The 18,805-nt window shown below is 45.5% G+C and overlaps 1 protein-coding gene across 4 annotated transcripts in view; it reads left to right on the top strand.

Moving 5' to 3' along the window:
• Window positions 1-18,805, top strand: part of SMPX (small muscle protein X-linked) — a 66,694-nt gene that overhangs the window by 16,008 nt on the left and 31,881 nt on the right. For all 4 annotated transcript variants that reach the window (XM_032781207.2, XM_075060025.1, XM_075060027.1 and 1 more), the window contains exon 4: window positions 423-573. In XM_032781207.2, the coding sequence (XP_032637098.1) occupies window positions 423-560 (138 nt within the window). In that variant the 3' untranslated portion in view covers window positions 561-573. The remainder of the gene's footprint in view (window positions 1-422; window positions 574-18,805) is intronic.

Consider the following 18,805-nt stretch of genomic DNA (forward strand, 5'->3'; position numbering starts at 1 on the left):
GGGTTAAAAATCACAGGTGCACAATATTAGTTTTCTCAGTAGCTAGAGCTCATGGCTATGTAACTCTACAAGATACTAGGTCATTAAAATGGACATTTACTTTTCTTCCTTTTGGCTGCCTATGGCACTACACCAGATTCACTTCCCATTATTCCTTGGACATAGTAAATTGCTACTCACATGTAGAAAGATGTAAATCCTTGTGCATTCAGTACACTTTAATAATGTATTTTTCAAAACACATCTCAGGCATCTCAGGGCATCTATTAACCAAGTTAATTCCCTCTTACAGCTGTCCAGCTTCCACTGTGATTACATTTAGGATCAAAAAAACCTTTTCACATTTCCCAATTAACTGACCTCTGTTTATGCTCAAGAGATTTGTACGGTTATAGTAAGGTGACTATTTTCCCTTTGCACAGAGCGTTCCTGCTTCTACAGAGGAGGAGGAGAAGAAGCAGCTCCCAGGAGCCAAGAAACTTCCAGGCCCTGCTGTCAACTTATCAGAGATCCAGAATATAAAGAGTGAGCTGAAATTTGTCCCCAGAGCTGACCAGTAGTAGAAAAGAACAGGTGAGTACAAGAGATCTTTCTTTGCTGTGGCTTTAGGAATGACAGGCAGATCCAAAACCCATTTATGTCAATAAGAGTCTTTCCATTGACTTCAGTAGACTGTGGAACAGGCCCTAAATTTGAAAGAGAAAGTCTGCTTCATGAACAGACGTTCATGGTCTCTGGAATTCTACAGCATTTAAAACTCAAATCTTGTAGCAGAGCACCTGAGAGTTTGCATCTGATCATTTTTGGCATGAGTACCAGCTTCACTAATAAAAAAATACTCTGCTATTATGAGTATTACAGCCAGCTTAATAAAGCCACGTTCAAGTCTCACAATCATGAACACCCCTGTTTGTGCAGAACAAGTGGCAGAATATAAAACTTATTTTCATGTACATAAACTATAAAGGAGTTAATTGTAATGCAGAACAACTAGGTCAGGAAGTACTACCTCCTTTAGGTAAACATTTATACTTATTTTATTTTTGTGATTCCAAAAGATGCATGTACACGTGTGCGTGACCACATACACATACACGCTCGCAGTTAGAGCTTGTCTATGATCAGTAGCAAAGCTTTTAAAAAGAAAAATTCATCAACATAGCAAAAACATTGATTTTAAAATTATTTTCACCTGATTTTGAACAAGTCTTGTCAATCTTTCTAAGTCTTGGCCTCTGTTGTCTTACCTTCTGGCTATTTTTAGACTTGAGTTCTAAAGCAAGGAACCTTCATCTCTATTTAAAAAAGCATTGGCTGACTTCCTTCAAAAGCCTAAATCTGTAAAGGTGCATCAGGCTGTAACAATGAGGGTTCAGTTCTACAGGGAGGGGGGCAACTGAACCGGGCTAAAAATAACAAAAGTGATTTGGGTCACATAGTATCTAACAGAACAGTACATTTGCCAATTACTTCTATTGAAACAAGTCCTTTGTGTCCTGGAGAAAGGCAGAGGAGCTGTAAGTGAAATAAAAGAATGGCATCTGGAATCTTCCGCCTAGTACCATAAAAGAAGAACAAAGCAATGTAAAACATAATACAGGAGGATTCTGTAACTGCTGAACTGAAGAGTGTCCGGGGCCTGCAATCAAAGTGATTTGGCCCAAAACACATTGTAATATTTATTTGTTTTTGTGTATAACATAAATGTGTCCATTTACAAAAAACCCGAAACAAATTAAAAAAACCTTTAATACTTTGTTGTGTTTCGCCTGCTGTGGCAAAATGTTCCTGTGATTTTCAAGTAACAACAACAGAGGCTTTCTCCTTAGGAAACCTGGGAAAAGATAAATTAACCTTTTTGTAGAATGTAATATTATAGTCATCATATTAAAGCAGTGCCCAGAGAAATATGAATTTTTAATGCAGAACTTTAAAGTTTCCTCCCTCTATAGGAGATATTCAGATCTAAATTTAACCCCAGATTTAGTTTCAGATGACTGTTATTCTTAGTGTTTGAAAATTGTGGTCTTATAATTAGTCTACTGGGGATCTAGCAATGATGTTTATCACATGCCCTGAAGTGCAATATAAGAAAATACATTGCTATATGGATGAATACCCAACTAAATTAAATCTTTAAAGCTGTTAGATCATCATACAGCAAAATAACTTGCCATTGCGGTTGTATTCCCTTCTTCCCCAACCCGTCTTCTCATGTTTTTATTGCTTCTCAGATTGGGAGAGTGACATGAATGGGAGTGCTGCTGAATCAGGCAGCTCAAAGAAAGTGAAGGGATTAAGGAATGCCTTAGAAAGGGATGAAGGGGAATTTTTGGCTCTGTAGGGGCTTTTATATCCCAGCCCAGGGAGCTTCCATTAGGAGGCGAGGATGCTATATGGTGCTGTATCACCCCATGGCCCAGTTCCTTCCCACTGGAGTCTATGTTTTGGGTTGGCAGTGACTGGAGAAGCAGCTCCAGCGGTGACAGCAACATTGGTAGTCTAGTTGCAGGTGTGGGTAGAAGCAAAAAGAGGAGACCACATGGTGCAGTAACTCCTTTTCAGGGCCATGGAGCGGGAGGCCCAGCCCCTTCTTCTGGCCATGTTTATAAATGCACTCACTTGGGTACCAGTCATGCTTTTAGCTAGAATTTGGCCTAAGGAGAGTGCTCGGCCATATGACTTGCCTATCATTGAAGTGTTGTTTGACTCATTAATAGGCTAACTTGCCAGACCCTTGTACCCTTAGGTTGTTCGGCTGTCATGTATCAACATTGTTATTTTCCAGCCTTTGGTGTGGCCCTGCTCCCCAGCCTTCCTCTCTATATTGTCACTCTTATGCACAAACCATCTTGTTCACCTTCCTGTGAAGACAAAGTTCAGATTCCTTTGAGAACTGCAGCAAATAACTTTTCTCAGATATAACGGTCAAAACCCAAATCAGTTTATATTAAACAATAGAACTCTTAGGAAACAAGGAAGGCCAAACTAGATCAGATCTGAGGTCTGCTTGCTTGGGTATCCTGTCGCTGACAATGTCCAGTGCTTCAGAGGAAGGTGTAAGAACTCCACAGTAGGGAGACAGGGGATAATCTGTCCCCACATTAGATCTAATTCTGATCTCTAATAGCTAGAGATTGTCTTAAATCCTGACGTTTGGAACTGAATCTACTGTTAATTTACAGAAATGAGTTAGGGTACATCAATACAGCAAAAAGGCCCCATGGCAGAAGGTCTGAGAGCCAGAGTCAAATGACTCAGGCTTGCGGGGCTTGCGCTACAGGGCTAAAAGTAGCAGTGTAAATGTTCCCGCTTGGGCTGGAGTCTGGGTGGGTCTCAGAGCCTGGGCTCCAGCCCAGGTGGGTATGTCTACACTGCTATTTTTAGCCCAGTAGTACAAGCCCCATGAGCCCAAGTCGCTTGAGACTCACTGCTTCTGAGTATTTTTGCAGTGTAGACGTACCTTTAGTCCAATAACAAGCCCAGGGGGAGGGAGAGCTATGGAAAGTTCTCCTCAGCAGCCCTCGACTTTGTATTGTGGTGATTGTAGGGTTACTGCCTGAATAACCTGTTAGAAATCTCTCTGGCCTCTAAAAAGCTGTCAGTGGAGCAGCATCTCTAACAGTGGCTTCACTTGAGAGAAATAAGCCTTTGAGTAGTAGGGCTCGTCTACCCCTTAGTTATAAGAGTGGCTTTCTTTGATGTGTAGATATCAATCATTTATAAAAGATGTTTATTTCCCTATTGTGGTGTTAAATGGTCACATAAACTTTCCTTGTTTGTAAGTACAAAAGTATCATTTCTATTATCCAACACAGATTGCCTTTAAACTGCATCGTGCTTGAGAGGGTTTCCTTCTTTCTTTCCCTGGTCATTCTTTCAGACACAGTCTTTGGTTAGCTTGTCCTTTATCCCCACGTTTAAGCAGAACAAGAGGAAACAGCTAACACTGAAATACAAGAATACAAACCCTAGGCATCTTCTCTAATGAACACGCTTTGTCCTGCTAACGTTTGTACTCTACACCTTGCTTGTACTCTGCCATGGTATCAGCTCATATTGATAAATCAGCACAGCCCTGGAGTTTCAGATTAAGGGGAAAACCTATCCACTTCACTATGCCTGAGCTACTGAGGCCATTCAGAGCTAGGTTGAGATTACAGAAACCTCCCTCCGGGACCCTGAGTAGTAACACAGGCAATAAACAATAATAATAAAAAAATCACTGCATATTTGTTGCTTCCACCTCCAGACTGTGGTAGTCTGCAAGTCTGCATTCCCCCTACACTCTGTAAATCCAGCTTCCTGCCCCCCTGCCCTCTCTCCCCCCACCAGAGTATATGACTGATGGATCTGATTGTCTGCAGCTTCACCAGCTCCATACACACTCCTCCCCCAAGCCCCCTGGGTGCTGGGGTACATTCCATCCCCACTGAGCTGGGCTCCCTGGCATGGAGTTCTGAAATCCTAGTTTTCTTCTGCAGTAATTGCGATGCAGGCAGGACCCTCTGCAGCCAAGGGTAAGGGGGCAGGATGGTCTCATCAGAGGATAGTGCAATAGGCTACCACGTCCTGTGTATACCCCCCTTCCGCAGGTGGTAGTGTCATAAGGAGCACAGGAGGGGAGAAAGAGTTAGTATCTAGGCAAATATGAAAAATAAATTGCATTGTATAAGGTTTTCTTAGGAAGATTTACATTTTTTTGAGCTTTAAATAAAATAACATAGCAATATGTTTTGTGACAAGGAGCACCTCAAGCTTACATATATAAGAGGTGTGGCAAAGTACCTGCCTCTCCTCTGCTAGCTCAGTCCTTCTTAGCCTTGGAGACGCAGGCTTGGGCAAAGCAAAAGCCCTTCCCAGTCGCGCAGGCTGACCCTTCTCAGGCAGCCCCTTACTCTGTTCTCCTCTCCTCCTGGGGAGAATGCAATCTGCCTTGCAAAAAGAATTTCAGAGTTCAGCTGCCCCTACTCACAGGCAGCTACTCTACTTCTCTCCTCCCCTCCTGGTTCCCTGCCAGGGAGGGCTGAAAAAGGTCTCCAGCAATTGGGGGCCAGCTGAAACTAATTAGTTCCCTGGTAACCCCTGTTCCAGCTGAACCCTATTTCCTCAATGGTAAGCCTAGTCTAGATTAATACTACACCCGCCCTGGAGTAATTGCCTATTGCACATATCCCCCCCCCCCCCCTGTCAAACACACGGGTTGGCTACGTGTCGGAAGGCCATCCGAGCCATTGGTTCCCACCTGTGCGACTGTGAAGTGGAAGGTTTAAGCGATAGAACCACTCGACTGCATCTCGGCATCTTTTGTCCTTGGTTGATCAGTCCACTGCAACGGCAAATGTCGGGAACCAAGGAAACACTCACTCCCATAAATATAGCAAGGCTCTATCCCATTTATTGCCACATTTCTCTTTCACTATGGCACTTCCGCTCCCTAGCAGGAGCCTTCACTGAGGAAGAAAACCGGTGTTCGCACCTCCGTCCGACCCATTGTGAAACGCACCGCCCCCAAGTCCACATCAGAGCGTCGTTGTACGATAAACTCTCCCCCCATCGGGCTACCAATACGGGGTCCTTGCAGAGGCCGTTATGCAGATACGCAAAAGCGGCTTCGGCCGCAGCAGACCATTTTACTATGTCTGGGCCCCGAGCCCTGGTCAGGTCCGTTAATGGGCATGCCCTGGTGGCGAAGTGGGGAATGAACCGTCTATAGTACCCCACGAGTCCCAGGAATGCCCGCATCTCTTTTTTCCGGAATGGTCGGGGCCACTTCTGTATGGCATCTAGCTTGTTAAGTTGGGGCCTCCCCACGCCCCTCCCTACTATATACCCAAGGTATTTGGCCTCCGCTAACCCGATCGAACATTTGAAGGGATTTGCAGTCAGTCCTGCCTTTCTCAGGGTGTCTAGGACTGCCTCTACCTTTTCTAAGTGCGTCTCCCAGTCAGGGCTATATATGATGACGTCATCAAGATAGGCAGCAGCGTACTCCCCATGGGACCATAACAGTTTGTCCATTAGCCGCTGGAAGGTAGCGGGGGCCCCATGCAACCCAAAGGGAAGAACAGTGTACTGATATAGTCCTTCTGGGGTTGCAAAGGCCATCTTCTCCTTGTTGGCTTTAGCCAGGGGGATCTGCCAATAGCCCTTAGTAAGATCAAGGGTAGACATAAAACAGGCCTTTCCCAGTCTGTCAATCAGCTCATCTATCCTGGGTAAAGGGTAGGCGTCAAATCGGGACACCTCGTTTAGCTTGCGGAAGTCATTGCAGAACCTCATACTGCCGTCTGGCTTAGGCACCAAAACCACGGGACTGGACCATTGACTATGAGACTCTTCAATGACTCCTAAGGCCAACATCTTCCTGCCTCTTTCCTAATCTCTTCTCTCTTGGCCTCCGGGATCCGGTATGGCTTGACGTGCACCTTCACTCCGGGCTCTGTGCAGATGTGATGGTGAACCTCAGTAGTCCTGCCTGGCTTCTCCTAGAACACATCTTGGTTGCGTTTGATCAGGCTGATCACTTCGGATCGTTGTTCCGGGGTCAGCTCCGGGGATATTCCCACCAGGTTGGGCTGATCGCCTTTAGGGGATGGTGCCCACAGCGCAGCTACCAGAGCTTCTCTATCCTGCCAAGGTTTCAGCAGATTTATATGGTAGATCTGCTCCAGCTTCCGGTGACCTGGCTGCCGGACCTTATAGTCAACTTGTCCTACAGCTTCGATTACCTCATAGGTCCATATGTGGAGCATGGTACACAAGTCCTTCATCAGTTTAGAAACAAAGGGGGTCCCTTGGTCCGTCAGGGTCTCCTTAGGTATCCCTACTCTGGAGAATATCTGGACTAATTCTTTGGCTATGGTCTTGGACATGGTATTCCGTAGGGGGATGGCCTCAGGGTATCGGGTGGCATAATCTAGTACTACCAGGATGTACTGATGGCCCCAGGCTGACTTCTCCAATGGCCCCACTATGTCCATAGCTATTCGCTTGAATGGAACCTCAATAATTGGCAGAGGTACCAGAGGGGCCCTTAAGTATGGTCGGGGCCCATGTATTTGGCACTCCGGACAGGAGAAACAATATCGCCGGACAGCCGCATAAATACCAGGCCAAAAAAACCTCTGTAGAATCCAATCGAGGGTCTTATCCATCCCTAGATGGGCCCCAAACAGATGACTGTGGGGCAGATCCATTACCGCTCTTTGATGCTTCCGGGGGACCAAGAGTTGTTCGATGACTTGCTCTTGGATGCGGACTACTCTATACAGCAGATCTTTTTTAATCATATAATATGGCCCTAGGTCCTTAGCTCTCCCCTCCACTGGGACCCCATTTACCTCGACTACTGCCTTAAAAATGTTGTGGTATATGGGATCATTGGCCTGATCCTGACCAAAATTCCCGGGTGCGGTCCCTATTTGCCCCATTTCGGGAGGGTCCACCTCCATCTCCCCCTCAGGACAGCCCCTGGGGAACCCAGTCCAACAATTGGGTTGTGGTTGGCCGACCCAGTCCTGCTGTCAGCTGAGTCCCTTCTTTCCCCTGCCAGTGTAGGTGTCAGGTACCGGGTCAGGACCCTCGTCCCCCTCCTTTTATCGGCCCTCCATTCCCTCCGAGTCTTCCTGGACTTCCCCAGTGGGAAGAACACATCCTGGCTAAACTTGTGGAAGGCGGGGAGAGGGTCCCCTATCTGGGCCACCCTTTGGGTCCCAGGGTCCTTCTTTCCTTCTCCCTCGTCCCCGGGGAGTAGGCCATCAAACCCCGGGAAGTCTTGTCCGATAAGGACAGGGTAAGGGAGTTTCGGAATGACTCCTACTGTCAACTCAGTGGGGTTTCCGAGAACTTCTATGCGTACGGGGACGGTTGGGTAATAGCTGATATCCCCATGTACACAGGATATTCCCAAGCGTTTGGCCTGGGATAGTTGGCCCGGCCTGACCAGCTTCCCTGAGACCAGTGTGACTGCCCTTCCCGGGTCTATTAATGCTGTGGTCTCTAAACCGTTCAGCTTAACGGGCCTAGTGTATCTATGAGGGACCATCGCAACCCCGACTAGACTTATTAGCTCGCATGGTCCCCCTATATCTCCCAGTTCACACTGCATAGGCTTTCCTAGATTAGGGCATTTGGCAGCAATATGCCCTAATTCACCACAAGCATAACATCGGTACCCCACCCGGGGCAGCCCCCTATTTTTCGGGCTGCTGGGATTTATCCCCTGAGCCTTTCTTCCCCAGTCCTCCAGTCTCTCTGGGACTGCCGGCGGCTCTTCTGCCTCTTGCTTCCCCTCCATTTTCCGGCCTGGAGCTAGGGCAAACCGGGGCCTCGGCGCAGAGGCTGGTCTCTGATACTGGCGCCTTCCTCCCCCGGTGGTCTGAGAAAGTTCTTGGGCTGCTAAGTGTCTCTCCACGAGAGCAACTAGATCGTCATAAGAGGAGGGATCATTTTGGCGGACCCACCCCCGTATGTCCGGCGGCAACCCTCTCATGTACCTGTCCAATACCAGGATTTCTACTACCTTCTCCAGCCCATGGGCCTCGGGGCGGAGCCACTTCTGAGCAAGGTGTATCAAGTCAAATAGCTGGGACCTCGGTGGTTTGTCCTCCCGGTACTTCCACTCGTGGAAGCGCTGGGCCCTTATGGCTGGCGTCACGCCTGTCCTTGCCAGGATTTCCACCTTCAGCCGAGGGTAATCCATAGCTGCTTCTGCGGTCATGTCAAAGTAGGCTTTCTGGGCCTCCCCACACAGGAATGGAGCCAGAAGACCTGCCCACTGGTCTTGGGGCCAGGCCTCCCGCAGTGCCGTCCTCTCGAACGCAAGGAGATATGCCTCTATATCGTCATCTGTAGTCATCTTCTGTAAGTAGTTGCTCACCCGTAGCGGCCGGGTCCCCTGGGCCCTGTGCATCATAGTGGTCAGGGCCTTCAACTTGTTCACTACCTCAGTCAGGGTGGCTCGATCTTGGGCTGCCTGGCTCATCAGCAGCTGGTTGGTCTCCTGTTGTACCCGTACGGACTCTCGCTGGGCCGCCACCTGTACTGTGGTAGCCTCTTATTGAGCCACGGTGGCCTGCATCAACGCCTTCAGTACATCCTCCATTCCCCCCCACCCATTTTTATTTATTTATTTATTTATTTATTGGTGATTTTACCTTGCCCTGTGATGGCTTGCCACAGAGCCTCACTCACTAGTACATCCCACTCCTGACACCACGTGTGGCAAAGTACCTGCCTCTCCTCTGCTAGCTCAGTCCTTCTTAGCCTTGGAGACGCAGGCTTGGGCAAAGCAAAAGCCCTTCCCAGTCGCGCAGGCTGATCCCTTCTCAGTCAGCCCCTTGCTCTGTTTTCCTCTCCTCCTGGGGAGAGTGCAATCTGCCTTGCAAAAAGAGTTTCAGAGTTCAGCTGCCCCTACTCGCAGGCAGCTACTCTACTTCTCTCCTCCCCTTCTGGTTCCCTGCCAGGGAGGGTTGAAAAAGGTCTCCAGCAATTGGGGGCCAGCTGAAACTAATTAGTTCCCTGGTAACCCCTGTTCCAGCTGAACCTTATTCCTCCATGGTTAAGCCTTCTAGGACTAATTACTACCCCTCTCCTGGTAGCTAATTGTCCTGAGTTTGCCACAAGGGGCCACTATCACATATGTCTTATAACCTGTCTCCTTACATAATGCAGGAAAAAAAGACTCCCAGGATAGTTCCTTAGCACTTATAGGATTATCCTGTGGTGCTCTGATGGGAGAGACTCGTTAGGACTATGGCAAAGTACTGAATACCATAATGGAAGCCTTCTCTCTGCCCCGCACCTCCAAAGACAGGTCCCCAACCTGGCTAAAGATGGAAGAGCACATTCATAACCTAAGTCTTGCCAATAATTTAATATCCTCAGCCTCTCAGTTTCCATTGATCTGGGCAAGAATATAAAATATATGTATCACTAAAGGCGGATCAAAGGATGCTTGTGTCAGATCTCACCCACTCTCTGAGCCGCTTGTAACAGTTCGATGTAATGACTAACAGATCTAAAGGAAATCAAGATAGTGCAGCTGTGCTCCTGTTTAAGAACTTTAAGTAAGAGGCAGATAGCACAGTCCAGAGTGATAAGGGGAAAAGTATGGGCTAGATGAGTTTCTGGCAGTCAATTTAACATGATCGCCCACTAGGATGACCAAACATCCTGATATTAGAGGCGTTGTCTTATACAGACAACTATGCCCCTTTGCCTTAAAAAAAAAAAAAGTGTCCCAATTTTTCACATTTGCTATCTGGTGACCCTGCCTCTCACCCACTCATTTGCTGTTTAGCCCAGTGTTTGTCTAAGGTCGTTTTTGCATTCTTTACCCCTAGTTTCTCTTTCATCAACTTCAGAGAGGATCAATCCCTGTTCCTCTGCTAAAGGGGTTATTTTCAGTATGGTCAACCCCAGGTGTTCAACAAGCATATCAGACCTCCCAAAATTATGACATTGTCTTTAAAATTAATAAATAATTTAATACATAATAAAAATAATAAATAGTGTAATAATTAGTAGTAAATTATTTTGGATCTTTTTATTTGCCTTCTGATTTTTGAGCCTTTAGAGTACGGTCAGGTCATGTTTTCAGGCTTCTCTCTGCAACCATGAGGGCTAGGAAAGTTTCTTTTAAAAATGAAAACAGACTTTCCCATGTAATCACTTGTCTCCAGGTGCTGAGATGTTAGGAAGAACACCAAATAGCATGAGATTCACAATAAAACTATCATTCGGCAACACAGTCAACCTCATTCCCAACTTCTCCAGTTGTAAGTCAATTATTCCCCCTATCTTTTTCTTTTAAAGACCAATTTCTTCATATGTTATTTCTCATGACCAGATAGGGCAGTGAGCTCCTGGAAGCTGAGTAAATGGCAAGGCTGGTGCCTCTGAAGCCGATTGTGACTGCCACCAGGAGCCACTGCTGAGACCCTCCACTCCCTCTCCTCTACTACCCAACAAATGTTACTGAGACCAGCTACCATTAACTTCCTGCCCCTTTGCAAATCAAGGAGAGTTTTCCTACAGTGCCAATGACATCTTACGGCTTGATTTGGGGAATGGAGGTAGAGAAAAGATTGAGGAGACTTTGGCTGCTTATATCCCACAGCACAGGTGAAGGACCCTAGGAAATTTTATGAGAGTTACACAAGATAGAGTGAGGGACAGAACACACTCCTTCCTACTGATGGCCAGGAGCACCTATATGAGCCAATCAAACAGGCAATAATTGAGTGTTGCCATTTTGGCCATGAAAACTAACTGCACTGACATCTTCAAAGTAAACATTCAAAGATTACAGAGCATTTTGCTCAACACTGGAAAAGATTTGCATTAGTTTTTCCTTTAATAGAAATGTGCAAAACAATTCTCCACATTCACCAACATCTTTATTTTAAACAGATAATTTTTATAGTTGGATTAGACATCCACAGATAAATAATTCAAACAACTGTCATATTTTATAGAAAATGTGACAAAAGCATGTACTGGTAGTTAAAATTTAAAGAAATTATATCCCATTATAGCACCTCTTATGTTCAGGAGCTAATTTCCAGAGAGTTTGAAGTTGTGAACACATGCTCATGCACTTCCCCCGCACCCCGAATAAAGTAACTCCATTACAGCCTCAGTTATGTTTACCCCACTCAGAAGTTCTAATACACTCTAAGCAACAAAAAAATTTTCATGAGTGCTGTGGGGTCAGCAAATAGACCTTTTCATTTCAGTCTACAATGAGACACAGAATTTTTCAGAACAGAGGTTGCAGCTAATTGCTTCAGAAGCAGACAATACCCTACTTCCATATGATTTTTTTGGGGTGTGAATTAGGGCTATTAAATAATTGGCTTCCTTCGATCATGGTGTACTACATAATACTGTGCCCTGAGCCTTTGTTGTGAGACATATTTATACACTGAAAACTTGCATAACTTTCTAAGGATTAGGTTGCTGTTTAATCACTGCTGAGTTGGAAGCAGTGCAAAGTTGCATCCTACAGAGGAAGCCCAGAAACATAGGATGCCTTTGGAAGCTACCAGGGGAGCAGGTCTCCCTTTTGGTGGAACAGCTTACTTCCCTGATATGCTGGCCAGTTGTGCTGGATAGGGTATGTGGGAAGATGGAGTGTAGCCATTGCTCTGCCTCTTGCCTACCTCTCTACATACACAATATGAATTACATCAGTTAAAAAAACAGTTGGAATGCAGTCTCCATAGAGCTTTCTGAATATATGATCATCTATCCCTAAAATCTAAGGCTCCATTTCTACAATCTGATCTGTGTAGACAGACCTGATTCCCACAGAACGTCTCCCTGACATAAATGGAGCTTTGCATGGGCTTAAAGGCCCATTCATGTGGATCCAGTTGCCTTTGGTCATTAGAAATTGTATGGTCTGCAGGAGAAAAATACATAATATATGATTTTTCTTGAGAGCATCAAACAGAACATAGTTACAGAGCTATGAATGAGATTATATAGTGGTTTTACCTACCTATACAGGGGAATTATATCATCAGCTTAAGCCATGTGCAGTGCACCCATACAGTATGGTGATGAGCCTGTAATAAATAATATAAAGTTCAAAATGTCTTCAGCACCATAGATTGTAAGTACCTTAATCAAAGTAAAGGGCTAAGTGCTCTCAAACACACAACATACAACTCAATCCCTTATTAATGGCACAACTCATTTTTATCAAATTTACATAAATTGTAGTCAATTAAACTGACAGAATGATTTGAAATATCATGGGTTGGACATGGCAATCAAGCTAATTTATTTCTCATAGACTTAGTCCTCTCATCATTTCATTTTGTAATTTTTTCCTCCTGTCATTGGATAGGAGACGACCTAATTATGTTTTCACAGGCCTGTGCTCAGAAATCATCTAAATTACTTTTTAAATGTACTTTGGATTTTTTGTCATCTAATTTGAAACTTTGTACTGATCTCATATAGGCTACTTGTAAGGAATGTATTCTATTGCCTTTAAATAGGACAGTTTTAAATATATGGTGCTAAATCTAGAGATCCTTGCTCCTTCCTCCCTTCGTCTGTAGTTAGGCAAACTCCCATTAGGTTCAGTGACAGTTTGCCAGTCTTAAGGCCTTATCTACATTTGGGATTAGTCCTGAGTCAGCCATTTATGGCCAACAACTGGTGCAGCTGCATGAACCCACCTGTACTTCATTTTGATAGATGTCACTCATTTTAGTCCCCAGGTTACTTCTGTACCACACAAATTGGATGTCCTGTCACTTTTCTTGTTGAAAATTATTAACATGGTAAATAAAGAATCATGAAATTGAGGCTGAAGTCCAAATTGATTACACTAAAGGAATGAATCCCACAACATTTTAAAGTTTCCTGCTTGAATAATGTTTTGGTCTCTCTCATTCTGAGCCTTTATCATACTTTGGCATTGGCATGTTGTAGCTGCTCTGGAGAAAACCTCAGATGTAGATAACAAAAGCCAGTTAAGCAAACCTCCGCTTGAAATCTCAGGTCAGCCAAACCAGTACGAACAGTGGTTTTTCTTGTCTACATTTAGGGATTGCATTGGTGCAACTACATCTGTAATTGACCACCAATGCTATAAATCCCAACCACTGACAAGGACAGAGTAAAAGCCTCAGCATTGAGGCCCGTAGTCAGAAGTTCCTCTCCCCTTTGGTAACGTTTACTTTGATTTGATAACACTGTTATTAATCCTTCAGCTTTTAATTCTCTTGGGTCTTTGTTCATGTTTGTTGCCCTGGAGCAAACCTTGTTCTAAATTGCTACTATGCCCAGCACAACCATACAGAGCCGCTCATGATGCACAAAGGCACTCCTGGAGCAAAGAACAGCAATCAAAAAAGAGTGCAATCTGCACTCTTCCTGTTCCAAACAAACTCACAAACAAGCAAGCAAACAAGGGGCAGACAAAGAATATAAGAGCTTTTACTGAAGAAACATGAAAGAACCAAAAAAGCATTCCGTCAGCAAGACTGCTCCAGCTCAGTGGAGGGGAACCCATGACAGTAAACAGATGGTATTATTTTAAACCTCTGGGGATGCAGCCCTTGTAGTGAAAACTAAATAAGCACAAATGTATATAGAAATGGAATAAAATGTAAATATACAAAGCCTTAAAAATGTATGTTCAGGCTTAAAGGCAGAAGCCAGGGAAGCAGACTTACCGCTGTCACCGCTCTGTTGTTCCTGGGTCCTGCGTCAGTCCCAGAGTTTTCCAGTAACAGACACTATACCCTCCATTGGGTAGGCAGAGATGAATTAAGGAGACATTGTCCTTTAGATATCAATTTTTGAATTCCCTTGCTTTTGTGAATTAGTCTGTAGCCTGTTCAATTGATCAATGCATCTATGGGCTTGAGTGCTTTTTTGTCTGGAGGAGAGAACAGGGCAGGACTATCAGAAGAAAGGTACAATTAAATTTTTAAGAGCAGAAATTTTCTCTCAGGAAAGAGAAGAGACATTTTTCAAGCTGTCAGGACTGGGATATTCCTTCATCTAAGGCTTCCTCAAAGAAGTGTCTCACATGCCAGGACAGTTCAGAGGGTCATGCACTCTGAGTACTTTACATATGTCCCTTTTTAAACCCTTTATACAAAGAAAAACACCAACTTTACTAGCTGTGTAAGAGACTACTGCTCTCAACTACCCCAGCACTCCTTTGCCCTTTCCACGTGTTGGCCAAGGAGGGCTAGTTGAGAGCAGTAGTCAAGTGTATGCAGGTGGTTGGGTAGCCAGAAGGTCAGTTGTATCAGAGGCAGTCCAGGGCAGTGGTCAGAATTCTCACCTGGTTCAGTAGTCAAAAGATGAAATCCATGGCACTGGGTCAGTGGGTTAGGAAGGTGAGGTCGGATGAGGTGGTGAGGCAGGGTTGGGAAAGGCAGCAACCAATAGGCAATGGGCTATTGCTCAGACAGCTTCCTCTTCCTGTGGGGTCTTTGTATAGGCCAGGTAGCCAGTGAGAATGCTGTCTGTCCATCCAATTAGGGGCTTGGAGCATGGCCGCTGTGGGTCTGTAGGCATTTATTACTAAGGCCTGGTCTACACTACGCATGTAAACCAATTTTAGCAGTGTTAAACCGATTTAACGCTGTACCCGTCCACACTACGAGGCCCTTTATATCGATATAAAGGGATCTTTAAATCGGTTTCTGTAATCCTCCCCAACGAGAGGAGTAGCGCTAAAATCGGTATTACCATATCAGATTAGGGTTAGTGAGATCGCAAATCGATGGTATTGGCCTCCGGGCGGTATCCTACAGTGCACCATTGTGACCGCTCTGGACAGCAATCTGAACTCGGATGCAGTGGCCAGGTAAACAGGAAAAGCCCCGCGAAATTTTGATTTTCATTTCCTGTTTGCCCAGCATGGAGCTCTGATCAGCACGGGTGGCAATGCGGTCCCAAATCCAAAAAGAGCTCCAGCATGGACCATACAGGAGATACTGGTCGCTGTATGGGGAAACAAATCTGTTCTATCAAAGCTCCGTTACAGAAGACAAAATGCCAAAGCATGAAAAAAAAATCTTCCAGGCTACACAGTGCTGTGTGACAAGCGTAACGGGAGCCAGAGACTCAAAATGGATGCTCATGGAGGAGGGAGGGGGTACTGAGGACTCCAGCTATCCACAGTCCACAGCAGTCTCCGAAAAGTATTTGCATTCTTGGCTGAGCTCCCAATGCCTGTAGGTTCAAAAAAATTGTCCGCGCTGGTTCAGGGAATAGCTCTCAATTTACTCTCCCCCCCAAGTGAAAGAAAAGGGAAAGAAATTGTTTCTTGACTTCTTTCAATGTCACCCTGTGTCTACTGAATGCTGCTAGTAGACACGATGCTGCAGCATGAAGCGCAGTATCCACTTCTCTCCTTTGCCCGGTGGCAGACTGTGCAGTAGGACTGGTAACCATCCTTGTTATCACACCCGTGAGTGCTCCTGGCTGGCTCAGTGAGGCTGGCTGGGGACGCCTGGGTAGAAAGAGGAATGACTCCTGGTCATTCCCAGTAGATGGTACAGAACGGCTGGTAACCGTCTTTGTCATAGCACACTGGGGGCTGAGCTCTATCAGCCCCCTCCCTTTCCTGTGTAAAGAAAAGATTCTGTCCTGCCTGGACTGTCATAGCAGCGGCATGCTGGGCTTTCTCTCCCTCGCATCGCTTAATGTCCTGCCTGGACTGTCATAGCATCGGGAGGCTGCCTTCCCCTCATTTTATGTCACTAAAAACTCAGTGTTCTTTATTCCTGCATCTTTATTACTTCATGACACAAATGGGGGGGACACTGCCACAGATGCCCAGGAAGGTTGGGGGAGGAGGGAAAGCAACAGGTGGGTTGTTGCAAGGGCACCCCCCGTGAATGGCATGTACCTCATCATTCTGCGGATCTGACATGGAGCAGCTGTGCTCTCTGATACACTGGTTCTCTAGTACACTTGCCCCATATTCTAGGCAGGACTGACTCTACTTTTAGAAACCATAAAGGAGGGATTGACTCAGGAGTCATTCCCAGTTTTGCTTTTGCGCCCCCGGCCAATCTCAGCCAGGGCACCCATGATAGCAGCAGACAGTATAAAAGGACAGATAACCGTCATCTCATTGCCAATTTACACTGGCAGCGACGGTACAGAACAACTGATAACCATCTCTGCTATCATGCAAAAACAAATGAATGCTGCTGTGAGCGCTGGAGTATCGCTCTGTCCGCGGCATCCCGTACACATACGGTGACTGTAAAAAAAAAAAAAAAGCTGAACGGGGCTCCATGGTTGCCGTGTTATGCGTCTGCCAGGCAGTCCAGGGAAAAAGGGTGCCAAAATGATTGTCTGCCGCTGCTTTCCCGGAGGAAGGAATGACTGACAACATTTACCAGAACCACCTGTGACAATGATTTTTGCCCCATCAGCCACTGGGCTCTCAACCCAGAATTCTAAGGGGCGGGCGATACTGCGGGAATCATGGGATAGTACTCAGAATAGCTACCCACAGTGCAACGCTCCGGAAATCAACGCTAGCCTCAGACATGGACGCGACACCGCTGAATTAATGTGCTTGTGTGGCCGCGTGCACTCGACTTTATACAATCTGTTTTATAAAAACCGGTTTATGTAAAATCAGATAATCCCGTAGTGTAGACCTACCCGTAAGATTGTTGGTCAGTGGCAGCAGTTCAGTGCACCAGCATGGTGCAGTAGATAAGGATGCCACTTAGGGAGCCAGTAGACTTCATTCAATATTGGTGTCATAAGAATGGCCATACTGGGTCAGACACAAAGGTCCATCCAGCCCAGTATCCTTGTTGCCGACATTAGCCAATGCCAGGTGCCCCAGAGGGAGTGAACCTGACCCGTAATGTCAAGTGATCTCTCTCCTGCCATCCATCTCCACCCTCTGACAAACAGAGGCTAAGGACACCATTCCTTACCCATCCTGGCTAATAGCCATTAATGGACTTAACCTCATGATTTGTCTAGTTCTCTTTTAAACCCTGTACAGTCTAGCTTTCACAATCTCCTCAGGCAAGAAGTTCACAGGTTGACTGCGCGTGTGAAAGAACTACTTCCTTTTATTTCTTTAAACTGCTGCCATTAATTTCATTTTGTGGCCCCTAGTTCTTATATTAAGGGAACAAGTAAATAACTTTTCCTCATTCACTTTTCTCCACACACTATGATTTTATATACCTCATTCATATCCCCCCTTAGTCTCTTCTTTTCCAAGCTGAAAAGTCCTCTTAATCTTCTCCTCATATGGGACCCATTCCAAACCCCTAATCATTTTAGTTGCCCTTCTCTGAACCTTTTCTAATGCCAGTATAACTTTTTTGAGATGAGGAGACCATATCTGTACACAGTATTCAAGCTGTGGGCATACCATGGATTTATATAAGGGCACATATTGGTCCAGCATATCTCATAAAACATCATTAATTAGATGCTGAAAGGTAGAAGGTGTGTTAGTAAGTCCAAAAGCATCACCAGATTTTTGAATTGTCCATACCAAGTGTGGAAAGTGGTTTTCCATTAATCCCTGACCGGATTCTGACTAGCGTGTATGCCTCGCTGAGATCTAACTTGGTGAATACTCAGGCTGTTCTTACCCAAATCCAGAGCTCTGGGACCAGGGGTAGCAGGTATCAATTCCGTACTGTGATTTTATTTAGGGCACAGTAGTCAGCCCAGAGTCTAAGGAAGCTGTCTTTCTTTTTCACAAAGAAGACAGGGGCCCCAGTCATGGATATGGAACTCTGGATAAAGTCTTTCTCCAGATTCTTGTGGATGCAGTGCTCAAGGGTGGCTAAATCAGGTTCTGAGATGGAATGTATTTAGCTAAACAGAATCTTGGCTCCAGGCTGTAAATTGATCAGGCTGTCATATTCCCAGTGAGGGGGTAGTATGTCTGCATTTGTTTTTTGAATATATCTTAAAACTCTTGGTATTTTATAGGGATTGTGACAGCTGACCCTAGTAGCAAGGAGGCCTTCCCTGTTGCCCAAGCATCTCTCCCTATTTCTGAAGCCTGGACAATGCATCTGACCTGAGGTTCTTGAGGCTTGAGCTTGGAAGACAGGAGGAAGTTGTCCTGGCAAAATTCAGAATTAAATGTCATAGTGTGCTGATGCCAGGAGATATGCAGGTCATATTTCACCAACCAGGGCTTTCTGAGTAACAAAGGGAGGTACAGGGATTGGAGCAAGCTGAATCATAGGAGCTTATGGTGGTCCCCAACCTTCACCTCCAAAATTGTAGTTTTCTGACTAACAACCCCAGAGGAAGGGGTGAT

This window comes from Chelonoidis abingdonii, chromosome 1 (assembly GCF_003597395.2).
Source record: "Chelonoidis abingdonii isolate Lonesome George chromosome 1, CheloAbing_2.0, whole genome shotgun sequence".
Lineage (NCBI taxonomy): Eukaryota > Metazoa > Chordata > Testudines > Testudinidae > Chelonoidis > Chelonoidis abingdonii.